This window comes from Gallinula chloropus (assembly GCF_964237585.1).
Source record: "Gallinula chloropus genome assembly, chromosome: 11".
Taxonomy (NCBI): Eukaryota; Metazoa; Chordata; class Aves; order Gruiformes; family Rallidae; genus Gallinula; species Gallinula chloropus.
In genome coordinates, this window is record NC_140096.1 from 1,341,351 (window position 1) to 1,353,939 (window position 12,589).

The 12,589-nt window shown below is 55.1% G+C and overlaps 1 protein-coding gene across 3 annotated transcripts in view; it reads left to right on the forward strand.

Annotated features, from left to right (window-relative positions):
- FHL1 (four and a half LIM domains 1) overlaps positions 1-12,589 on the forward strand; it is a 30,583-nt gene that overhangs the window by 16,369 nt on the left and 1,625 nt on the right. For 2 of the 3 annotated variants that reach the window (XM_084269309.1, XM_084269310.1), the window contains exons 1-5: positions 3,465-3,569; positions 10,009-10,190; positions 10,891-11,068; positions 11,562-11,731; positions 12,274-12,460. In XM_084269309.1, coding sequence (XP_084125435.1) covers positions 3,548-3,569; positions 10,009-10,190; positions 10,891-11,068; positions 11,562-11,731; positions 12,274-12,460 — 739 coding nt within the window. In that variant the 5' untranslated portion in view covers positions 3,465-3,547. Of the gene's footprint in view, positions 1-3,464; positions 3,570-10,008; positions 10,191-10,890; positions 11,069-11,561; positions 11,732-12,273; positions 12,461-12,589 lie in introns of those variants that run through there. The other variant, XM_084269311.1, reaches the window with a different exon arrangement.

Genomic DNA, 12,589 nt, shown 5'->3' on the forward strand with positions numbered 1-12,589 from the left:
AGACCCCCAAACACCCCTGAATCTGCTGTGCTGCCCCTTGAACAGAAAGAAGTGCTCGTGCAAGTGGCACATGGGAGCACACCGGGGTGTGGGGTGCTCACCCCTGTGCTGCCAGGCACAGCCCTGGCTGCTGGGACGGTGCCAGTCCCGTGCTGTGGCAGCGGCAGCATCCAGCTGGAGTGAGAGTGCGGAGGAGTCCGGCACCTGTCTGCGTGAGAGGAGGGGTAGGGAGCACTGTGAGGTGCTCATTTTCTCAGGGAGCCTGGGGAAGGGCTTTGCTGGGCGTTGGTAAGCAGCATGTTCTGGAGCAGAAGGCACGGCATCCTTCTAAGAGGTGGACAGGTGCTCCCTTCCTGCTCCTGTTTACTGCTGCCTGCTGCTTTCTTTGATGATGGTGACTAATGGCTCATCCATGTCTGGGTTAGAGCGGCTCTATTTAGGACTTTCTGCCCGTTGAGTGACAGCAGGATGTGTGAGCAAGCTGAGACACCCAGACCTTTTCTGGCAGGATTGTTAGGGCAAGAAAATACTCTGGAAACCACAATGTGAATCATTTGTCTATCCGAGCGGATGACACCATGTCCCAGCCATGCAGCTTTGCAGTCAGACCTGTCTGGTGGGGTCAGTGTGTCCAGCCCAGCTCTCTGGAGTCCCAAAAACCCATGGGACAAGTTTAATGTTAAAAACCTGAAAACCCAAACCCAGGTGTCCTGCTGTGTGCTCACTGACATGTTTGTGGTGCTCTTTCCTCTGGGACCTGCGGGCACAGGGTGCCTGGCTGGCAGAGGAGGGCTCAGGCAGGGCTGGCACACCCCCCTTCTGGGGCACCCTCCCCTTCCTGGAGGTTTCTGCTCCCTTCCTGGTTTCCCAGGGTGACCATGTCCCTCCTCAACACTTGTGCTATGCCTCACACCACCAGTGTGTTTAATCATGGAGAGGGGCTTGGGGAGGAGATGGGAATTGTCCAAGGTCAGATGGTTAAACCAAGAGCAGCCCTGGCCTTGCAGTAAGGGCTGTTCCTTGGCCTGTTCTTGCTGTGCTGCCTTATTACAGGCTGCTCTGGGGAATCACCAGAGGCTTTGCAGAGCCAGCTGTGCCATGAGCTGCTTCTCCAGGGAGTTCCATGGTGAAGCTTCATGGCCACCAGCGGGGCTGGGTCTTCCTCCTGGTTTTTGGCCAAGCTTTCTCCCTCACCACCTCCTCCACCCTGTGCCCACTGTCACGCTGTGAACACACACACGAGTTCACACCCATGATACGCTGTGATGGCCAAATGTCCATCCCTACTCTCCACAGGTCTCTGCAGTGCCATCAAACCACAGCCACCTCCTGGGGTGGCCGTGGCAGCTGCTGAGGTTGTACAGCAACACTATCCTGACTTTTAGGGGAGCAGAGGTTCCTGTTCCTTACTGAAACACCAGGGTTCCTGGAGGAAGGAGGAAACTCCTGCTGAGCGGGAGGGTGCCGGTGCTTTGTGTGGGCAGCTAGGCAAGGAATGAGACTGGTTAGTGGTGCAATGCCAAAAATGAGCCCATGTCTGTAAATACACAGCGTGCAGCAAGATTAGCACAGGAAAATACCAGTTGTTAGGGTTCCTGTTACCATCTGAATGATGCAAACAATTTCCTTGAGTTTATAGACGAGCTGGGGCAGGGGAATGTCGGGCTTTTCCCAGACAGAGTGTCCCAGTGCACTGGGGTTTTAGCATGTTTCGTGGGCTCGATCTGCTGTACAAGTGACCCATGCTGTGGCTTTTTGGGAAGGGGCTCTGTCAAGTGCAGCCTTTTCACAGAATCACAAGGTTGGAAAAGACCTTTAAGATTATCAAGTCCAACTGTTCCTGTCCTGTGCTAAACCAGATCCCTAAATACCTGATCTACCCTTTTCTTAAACACATCCAGGGTCGGTGACTCAACCTCCTCCCTGGGCAGCCTGTGCCACATATTGACAACTCTTTCAGTGAAGAACTTTTTCCCAAAATCTGATCTGACCCTGCCCTGGTGCAGCTTTGTTCCCTTTCCTCTTGTCCCATCTCCTGTCCCCTGGCTGAAGAGACCATCGCCCACCTCTCCACAACCTCCCTTCAGGTAGCTGTAGGCAGTGATAAGGTCTCCCCTCAGCCTCCTCTTCTCCAGGCTGAACACCCCCAGCTCCCTCAGCCACTCCTCATGATTTGCCCTCCAACGAGCAAATCGGGTTGGAAACACAGAGATGTCAGGCTGGGGAGAGGTGCTGACCTCAGTACTTGGGGCCCTAAGATGGCTGGAGGCTGTGCCCTGACCGGTGTGTGGTTGAGGAGCTCTTGGGAGCTCCACAAGTGGGAAGCTGAGATATTCCTGGTTCCTGTCTGCAGCAGGGCTGCTCCAGCTGAAGATGCCATTGCCCTTGGGAGGCCAGACACCACTGTGATGGGCTCTGTGGGAGGAATGATAAACATTGGCTCTTCCCAGCGGCGGTCGGGGAGGTTAAATGACTTTCCCACGGCCGTGCAGCGAGTCAGTGTCAAGGCAGGATTAGCAACTGGGCGTCCCTGGCCCCCAGCCCTGGGCGTGCGCCCCCGTGATTGCATAACGAGCGCGCGAGCGGCCGCAGCCTGCGCATCCCTGCGGGAGCCAGCCTGGGCCACAGCCCCCTCTGTGCCCTGCCACCGCCTGGGTGGAAATAGGCCAGCTGGAGCCGTGGAGCTGGGGTCTCCTAGGGAGCCTCATGGCCACCTGAGGAAAGAGCCAGGGCTCTCTGTAAGCCACACGCTGGGGACTGAGGCCAGCCATACCGGTAGATGCTAGAGAAGCCTTGTGATGGTGAAACCTGGCTCTCCAGGTGCTGCTGTTCAGGGACTTGCTTTGAACCATTAATGCCTTCAGCTTCCTTAGGGTGTAAGCTGATGAAGGACCAGGTACAGTAGTTTTACTGGCAGTAAAACTTCAGCGTGACCCTCATGTTGAAGGCCAGGCTAACCCACCCACGAATGTACCTTCTGGTACTCCCATGGGCTGTCAGCTGGGTCTCCCGGGGTACAACCCATGTCCTTTCTGGGCCCTACGGCCAGGGGACAGCCCCTTGCTGGTGCCTGGGACCACAGCCCCCCCAGCGCCCATGGGGCTGTGATCCACCTCTTCCCCTTCAGCAACAGCAGTGCAGAACTACCGTCGGGTCTGTAATTCAGCTCAGGAGTGTTCTGAGACACAATCTAGCTCTAAAGCCAAGGCCAAATAGTACTAGCATTGGGGTCAAGTTCCTGAGGCACACTCTGCCTTTGGGACTAATTTGGGTGCTGAGTAGCCGGGCAGGTATTTACATGTTGCCTACAGAGACCTAGAGGTCTCTGGGTCCTATTCTTCTCCCTTGGATCACCTAAAATGGTAAGAATTTTCAAGGGGGATTAAGGTTGTGATCTCTGGGGAGGGGAGTGGACATCTGGTAGGAGTCCCGTCCGTATTAATAGCCTCCGGTTAAATGTATGTTATCAACGGGGCAGGTCCCAGTCAGCCAGGGGACTGTGAATCCTCTCACCTAAGGGGCTGCTGGTGACTTGGGGCTGCTCACCATGGCTTTCCACAGGCACACAGGTAAAGCGGCCGCACTGCCGGGTGTGATGGGAGAAGCCCTGTGTGTGCACTGCCTGGTAGATGGGGAGGAAGGTTGTGCTGCTTGGCTCCTGCTCCAGCAAAATAACCCTTGTGAATGCAGCTGTAAGCCTCAGCAACCTGCAGCTTCACCTAGTGATGGCAAACAGGCTTATGACTGGTGTGTGGGACCGGTGCTGGGAGCATGGCTGTGTCTGTCTTATAAAACGTGTTGGATGGGAACTGCTTTTGTATCTGTTGCTGTGGGAAGGCAGAGGCTCAGCTGCTGCTTGAGGAAGAGAAGGCAAAAATGGGGGAGGATGCTCCCCCTTGCATCAAGCTTGCTGTGGCAGTTGTTGGGGTGAGCAGGGGAAACCTGTGGCAGAGGGGAGCATGTGGAAGCCCAGCCCATAAACCCAGTGGGTTTGCTCTGCTGTGGTGGGAAGTTTATGGTTACTCCATCCTCTCTGTGTTTGTCTTGTGGATCAAGTGGGCTGACTCTCACCAGTGATAGGACAAGGTTAGCTTTCCATTCCCACTATCACTGACAGGAATCTTAAGAGCATGATTTGCATCTCCCCCATGGCATGCAGATGTGTTGTGTCTTCCCATCTGTGACTAAACTCCACTAGCCCCCCATCTAGACAAAGTTCTTTGGGATTTTTAAAAGCTTGCCTGCTTCTCAGAAGCTAACTGTGTGTGTGTGTGTCCCCAGCACGTGTTTACAGCCCCACATCACAATGTGCAGTGGCAGTGCAAGGGGTGGACATGCCTGGGATGTCAAATTTGGAGCGTGGCTCCCGTGGGCACCAAACTGAGCTGCCTCACACCAGCAGCCAGGGCACAGTGGTGCTCACGAGACTTGGTTGGGAACATAGAGCCCCTTCAGCACTGGGGGGAGGTCACAGCAGGCTGCTCAGGACAGGACACAACCATAATGCTTCCTGCATGGCACGTAACTGCTGAGGGTCTACCTGTGTGATGCAGATAAGCATCATGCAAGGTGCCTTTCTGAGTGAAGTCTGACTTCTGCCATATCATTTCAACACCTCCAAGGCGTGTAAGGGGACCAACCCTTGAATGTAAGAAGATGTTTGACCTCAGCCCACGAGACTGAGCGGTGCTGTAACACCCTTTCACTGTGCCCCCACCTGTATCTTTCTTTTCCTACTCCTGTTCCTCAGGGATGTGCTCTCTGGGGAAAGGACCCATGGCTTGGCTCTTGTGCTGCAGCATAAAGTGCTGAAGTGTCTCCTGAGCAGATGCTGAGGTTGGAGTGGTGCCACCACCGAGTTACAGTGCCTGTTCCCACACCTTGCAGGGACCCCCACTCTCCAGGGCAGCCGCAGAGCAGGGCAGTGGGTGCTGCAGTGCCTGTCCGGGGGGTGAATTCCCTGCAGCAGCAGCAGGACTCACGTGTGTCTCTTGGGGATACTGGGCATCAGAAGGGCACCCAGCCAGGGAGGTGGGGACAGATCTGTGTGTAGCTGGGAGTGTCACTGGGGACTCTCAAAGGTGAAAGCTTAAAACTTCAGTTTGTGTGGGTGGTTTTGCAAGGCTGGGGCTTCACTGCTTTGAACTCTGCCGGGCGTTAGGGCTTGCTGGAGGCAGTGGTGCTGTCTGTGCTCACTGGGACCTTCCTCAGCCTTAGCTGAGCTCTGTGCCAAGCGCAAAAGCCAGCCCTGGGGGCAGTGTTCGCGGGGCTGGAGCCCTGTGCCCTTTAAGAGCATCTCCCGACTTCCCTGGGGATCCAGTGAAGATTTAACAACGACCGGGATGTGCTCAGCCCTGGTGGCAGTCGGACCGCAGGGAATCTTCCTGGCAGCCGCCCGAGGAAGCCCTTCCCGTTCTAAATAAAGATGCTCCCAGCGCATCAACAGGCTGGTTCTTGAATTACCGAGTATGCAGCCTGCACGTGCCCAGCCCGGCAGTGGCAGAGCCCAGCTCTCCATCCCTTACTGGAGCTCTCCCAGCACATGCAACCTGCAAGTGGTTTCTTTCTTCCCTTGTTGCCCAGGGCAGTGTGCCAGTGACCTTGATGTGCAGCCTGAGTGTTGCTTCACATCTTGGGTTAACAGGACCTTTTGGTTTTTGAAGGGTATTCCCTGGTATTTATAGCAAACCATGTGATGTTGGGGAGAGAAATGCTGAGAATAGGAACTCAGGTGACAGACGGGGGGATGCCAGGTCCTGGGCTGAAATGGGCAGGTGCAGCCCATGCCCAGTGGTACAGGGGCTGTGTGTGCTCAGTCTGCTGGGGAAGTACGACCCATGGAGTTGAAAAGCCATTGCTCCCTTCCTTCCATGTGGCCCCAGAGAATGCAGCTGTGGGGAAGGCAGAACGTTAACAGCTTCAGCCTCATCTTCCTTCCCAAGTGGCAGAATAATCTGTAAGGCTGAGGTGCAGCTTCCCTGCTTGGTTTTAGGGACCACACTTGAAGTTCTTTCTTTGGTGGCTTATCACGTTCAAACATATTCCCCAGAGACATTAACACACATCCTGTGCTGAGTGCTCTGCTTCTCAGCTGTGTTTCCCCTCCCTTTGCTGAGTGCTGCAGTTTCATTTGCTGTGCCAGCCACTGAGCTGTGGTGGGGTGGACTGGGAGGAACGGCTTTCAGGGGTGGCACTTCTTAGATCTGCACCCTCCTTTCCATCCTAAAGCTTGTCAGGCTGCAGGGTGCAGACACAGCCCTGAGTGTGACTGCTCTGCAGCATGGTACTGGCAGGACTTGGGATGTGTGGAAGCTGCTTGAGCCCAAACATGTGAGATCTGGGTTTGAAAGACGGAAGGCATGAAAGATGGAAGTCCAAGGGCTGAGGGGCTGCTTTTGAAAAGCAGTAGATGCTCTGTGGGGACAAGTCCCTCTCTGGCACCTCTGTAGTCAGGTAAATGTTAGGGTTGAATTCCAGTGACAAATACCTGATACTGGAGAAGGCCACTGGTCTGGCCAGCTGCCCTTGAGATGCAGCCAAATCCATCCAGGAGCTACATTTAGACAGCACCCTGCCAGGGCTGGTGGGAGAGGGACACCTTGCTTAACAGGGATTAGTTTCTGGAAGTACTGCTGGTTTTTTTTCTTGAGCTCTTATTTTTATTGAGGGTCCTCCAGGTTATTTAAGGATGGGCACATGCTGCACTTTGCTTTCTCCCCAGCAGTCTGTGCATTCTCTTCTCACCTGCTTCTTTCCAGCAGAACACAGACATCAGCCTGGGCCAGAGAACAGATCCAGTCTGTGTGTACTTTCCCCTCTGTTTACCCCTATTTCCCTCCTGTCAGGGTGGAATGGGGTTGGATGTGAAAGGAAGCATGAAGGTCCAGCATTTATGGCCTTAGGGTGCTTGCCCTGTGCAGTGAGCACCCCCAGCACTGGTGTGAATCCCTGCTGAGTGCTGCATGGCTTGCATGGGGAAGCTGTGCAGTAAAACTAAGGCCCCGTGGAGGAGCAAGGAGCAGCCATGGCTTTTCCATACCCCCAGTGCCTTTGTAGCTTCATCACTGGCCTGTTCTCCAGGCAGCAAAGACAGGTCACAGTTAATCTACCTGGAAGCTCTGGAAAGTGAAGCTGTGGGGATGTGGAACAGATGGAGGGGGAACAGGTTGTAAAGGAGATGAACATCTCCAGAGCCACGAGCTGCTGCCAACCAGGAGTTTGGAAGGGTTTATGTCTTTGCAGAGCACATTGAGTATCTGTTCTGTCTGCCTTTGGTGAGAGGGGATGGGACTGCTTAGGGGAGCAGCAGTAGGATACTAAGTGCTTCATCCCCAGGGGGAGCTCTGAAATGTCCATGGACATTTGCTCCACTCAGACTGATCTGGTGGTGCCAGCACTGCTGTCACTGGTGCAGGGCCCTGCTCTGCCCTGGACCAGCAGCATTTGGGGCTGTCTCACCCCAGCCCTGGGGTGGGCTGCTCCTCTGTGAGGTGGTCCAACTGCTGTGGGATCTCAGCATGGCACGGCTGAACAGAGGTGGTGAGCAGCCACCACGTTTGTTTGGGACAGCATGGTCAGTGCTTGTGTGGAGGTGCCTTTCCAGGGCCCCAGGGCAGGGCAGGGATGACAGGACCGAGGGCAGAAAGCTCCTGTAAGAGCTGGAGGGAAACTCATGCCCCAGCCTATGGCTGAGAGGGGCTTTTTGGTCCATGAGCTGGCATGAGACAGGTCTGTCTGCCTGCACAGCCCAGTCCTGGGGCTGCCTGGCGCAGGGTTAATTAGGCTGTGGAGCTCCAAAGCTGCCATGATGTGTGCCTCACGTTAGCACATGATGCATTGCAGGAGGGCGCAGGATTGTGTTACTCCCTGAGCCATATGTTCACGGTTACACGTTCTGGCTGACAGCAACCCTAAACCTGAGACCAGGAACGTTTCGATGCCATTTGCCCTGGACTGCAATTGCATTTCTTCTAAATAAAACCCACTTGCTTGATGGAGCTCTGCAGAGCTGGACGTGGCTCACATAGTTTCCACATTTCCCAGCTGTTTGTTTGTTTCACTTACTTGAACCGGCACAAACACAGCCCTTGGTGTAGCTGTCAGCAGGACGTGGCCGTCTCCTGACCTTGGCAAGGCAGTGTTTCCAGTCCTCAGTCCCCATGGAGTATGACTCCTGCCAGCTCTGCCTCCTGCCTGCTCCTCTGCAGTTTTAGGGGAAGGGTGTGAACACCATCCCCACCTCTGCTGCAGCCTCCCCGTGCGATGCTCCTCTCCAGGACCATCCGCTCTGCTTTCTGGAAGGGAACTGCTCCTACTTGTTTGGGCCTGACATTAAGGAAAGGGAGCAGCATGGCTGGAACGAGCATCCATCGTGCTGCTGAGCTGGCAGGAGCAGGCAGCAAGGCTCTGGGGCTCGGTGGGGTGGTCTGAGGTGAGGCTTCATGATGGAGATGGTACCAACCTCACAGCAGGAAGCAGCAGCAACTTACACTGCCTGACCACATCCTTCCCTTTCCTGCTCTGTGCTACAACTCTATCAGGGAAAGAGTGATTACATTTCCTCTTGGTGTCCTCCACTGCCAGGTGTGTCTCCTGCCCGGTTGCTGATGGTGCAGAGAGTTCAAGGCTGTGTCCTGGGCTGGTGGCCTTGCAGGGGAGATGGGGCTTTGTGGTGCTGGGGGCTGTGGGGCCATGAGCATCACAGGCAGAGGTGGGGCTGCGTTGCTGGGACTGCACAGGCTTGTACAACCCTGCCAGAGCTTTTGCAGCCCTCGCAGGAGCGGCGCTGGCTTCTGCAGAGGAAGGGTGGGGGGAAACGTAGGAATGGTCTGGGAGGCTGGGACTGGGCGTGCAGGCTGTTGGCGGGTGGCTGGGGGGAAGGTGTGAGTGTGCACCCCTGGCCAAAGTGGAAAATCCTCTGGTCAAGAGCCCCCACACCCTGGCTCCCTGGCCGGGGTGGAGCATCGTGCCAGAGCCCTGCTGCCATCAACTGAAATCTCTTCACATGCAGGGAGATCTCTTCGGGGTTCTTTCCCTCACGGCTGTGTATGTGAAAGCCTGGTGAGCAAAGGCAGCTGGAAGCTGCACAACTATCCAGCACAAAAGGCCTCAGAGGGCTGCAGCTGGCTGCAGGCTTAGGCTGGAAACATGGAAACTATTCTGCTCTGCTCGTTGCTGGCGTCGAATTCTGCGGTGCCGCGGCCAGGACCGCGCGAGGCCTGCAGTGGGCCGGGCCGTGGTAGAGTGGCTCTTGTGAGCCGTTGGGTATCGTTACCCTTGCTTGATGTGACACAGTGCCTAAGACAGCCTGGTATCCTTCCTCTTAGGGTGACAGGGCTTGCAAGGCCGGTGTGGGACTCTGCTCTTGGCACCAATCGCACTCCGAGCACCCCGGGAGGTGGGAGCGGCATTTCTGTGTTTGGCCAGAGCCCCTCCTGCCTCACTGCAGGCAGAAACTCAGCGTCTCTCGGGTGGCTACTAAGGGAACCGAGACTGTTTGTTACTGAGGCCCTGGCTGTGCTAGACAGGGGGGCTGGTACAGCACTTCCAAGAGGCAGGGTGGGCCCCCGGCTTGCTGAGCTCCAGAGCAGGCAGGAGTGGGCCCTCACCGCCTTACTCTGCAGCCTTTCTGAGACCACCTGGTATTTCTCTTGTGTCCCAATTTGTGACCCAGGAGGGGGACATGGGAGCTGCCCCCTGTGTGAGTGTGCAGCCAGCCTCCCACAGTGTGATGGGTCATGAGCCTGACCGCGGCTCTGAAGGTAAAGCTGGAGCCACCTGGAAAATGCCAGTGCAGGTGGTAGAGAGCTCTGGTGTTTTAGAAACTGAAATTGCCCCAACTGTGCTGGCCCCGAAGCCATGTTCTCTACCAACAAGCCCTTGAGGGAAGTGACATGACCACGTGCTGGCTGCTGAGCCACCTTCCCAATGGCTCATTTGCACGGGCTGGGGAAGCTGGAGCAGTTATTAGGGCTTTGGTGTGTAACTGCTCCCTCCTTCCTGTCACAGGGCCTGGCAGCTACACCGTGGGCACCATGTCGGAGCGCTTCGACTGCCACTACTGCCGTGACCCTCTGCAGGGGAAGAAGTACGTGCAGAAGGAGGGTCGCCACTGCTGCGTCAAGTGCTTCGAGAAGTTCTGCGCCAACACCTGCACCGAGTGCAAGAAGCCCATCGGCGCCGACTCCAAGGTGAGCACGGAGCAGGTGAACGGGTGAGGAGGAGACAGGGGTGCTGATCGCCCTCCCGTTTGTTTTCCTGGCTCTGGTTTGTGTGAGGATAGTTCTCTTGGGACTGCTCTGGCTGGTGGGCCACGTGCTGCTTGGGCAGAGCCACAGCGCTGGGCACCAGCAGTGGGGCAGCTCGGGATGAGCTGGTGCTTCTGCACAGGAGCTGATTCTGGGATCCAGATTCAGCCATGTGAGGTGCTGCAAATGCTGAATGCAGCGACACTGCAGGCACCCCAGCCCGTGCAGGGCTTGCAGGAAGCTCATCTTCCAGGCAAAGTTCCCAGGAAACGTAGGGTCTGCTTTTCTGTTTGTCAAATGATTCTTGCTTCATGTTTGTGCCAGTTAACATACACCAGAACTAGAGGGAGCCTGACATCCAAAGCAGCCCACACTTACAGAGCTTCAGATCTCAAAGCTGTTGGTTTGCAGCATCTTCTGCCACTTTGAAAGTCCAAAGTGCATGTGACTGTGTCAGTGAGTTTGGGTGGATGTCCTTCCTGTACCTGGCTGCAGATGAGCTGCATCTCCAGCCACAGAATGCAGGCATGCTTAGGACTTAATGACACTACTCCTTACTGCCTGGCTGAGGAGACAGGAGTTTGGTTTTAGGGTGCTGAGCAAGAGAAGGGCTTATTGCTCACCCCCTTTCTGTTCATTCCAGGAGCTGCATTTCAAGAACCGTTACTGGCATGACACCTGCTTCCACTGCTTCAAGTGTTACACGTCCCTGGTCAACGAGCCCTTCATGCTGCGGGAGAACAACAAGGTTTGGTGTAGCAACTGCACTGCCAAGGAGGATGCGCCCCGGTGTAAGGGCTGCTTCAAGCCCATTATTGCTGGTACGTGTGCCAGGAATACAGCTACAGCTGCTGAGTTCTGCCCTAGGGTGAAACCCCACAGGGGTTTATCAAGGTGGGGAAGCTGCTGTTGGGGTGTGGGCAGCGTAGGGGAAGGTTGGCACCACAACACAGTGCAGGTAGTGAAAGGCTGCGTTGCAGTTAACCCTCATGGGGGTAGCTGGCCCTATATGTTAGACTTACACCATTCCTACCAAGAGCTTTGCTCTCTATATCAAGGTCCCCTTCTCAGAAAGGCTTCATTTTATTTTAAGAAAAAAATCTAGAAGCAATCTAGCAAACACTTTAAGAAGATCTAGAAGGCCATGGCTAACGTCTGATAGGGAAAGTGTGAGCTCATCCCTTGCCCATGTTACAGCTGAATCCTGGGCACAGGGATGGACAGGGCTTGCTGGCAGGTCCATTACACTGCCTGGGGTGGGTGTTTGTCATGTGCCTGAAATCCTCTGTAACAAATTATTCCTGTCTGTTGTAGGAGACCAAAATGTGGAGTACAAGAAGATGGTCTGGCATAAGGACTGTTTCACCTGCAGCCAGTGCAAACAAGTGATTGGATCTGGGAGCTTCTTCCCCAAGGGTGATGACTTCTACTGTGTCTCCTGCCACGAGCATAAGTTTGCCAAGACCTGCGCTAAATGCAAGAATGTAAGTCCCTGCTTTGCACAGGGAGCTGCCAGAACTGGCTCTCACATGTCTTTAGGAAGGGAGAGTAAACCACCCCAGAGATCGTGCTGGAGCTGTAGCAATGCTTGTTGTCCTTCCTGGAGATACTGGTGTAAGCAGCTGGTGGTACAGTAACATGAGTGCTAATGGTTCTTGCACACTACAGAACCTGAGCAGGAGCTGTGGGGTTGGTTAGCTGAGCTCTGCTGAAACCAAGCGGGCTCTGGCTTTGCACTTGCTTTGGGGGTGGTTTAAGGTCTCTAGTAGGCATTGTGTATTCAAGTAGTAACAAGGTATTTTATAGAACAGCTGTCTTAAGCTAATCAGCTGCAGAAGTTGTCTAACTGCAGTGTCACTGCAGGTAAAGTAAGGGTTCCAAAAGCTCCAGGCACAGGATTGCAGGCTGGGGGAATGCAAGTGCTGCACCATTGTAACAAAAGCTTTCCAGTGTTCCACCCCATGCCTGCATCGCCCCTTTTCCTCCCTGCTGATTCTGAAACCTAATCTACTCTCTTGTCTCCCAGCCCATCACTTCTGGAGGCCTCACTTACCAGGAACAGCCCTGGCATTCTGAGTGCTTCATTTGCTCCAACTGCAAGAAGCCCCTGGGTGGGAAGCGCTTCACAGCTGTGGAGGAGGATTTTTACTGTGTCGAGTGCTACAAGGAGTGTGTGGCCAAGAAGTGTGCTGGCTGCAAGAATCCCATCACAGGTATGTTGGACTAAATGCAGTTTGAGGGGGCGGGTGCTTACGGTCAGAACAGCGATCCCCAAAGGCAGGCAGGTCCCAGGCTGCTACCACCAGAAGCAGGGCTAGTATCCCAAACCCAATCCCTGCAAC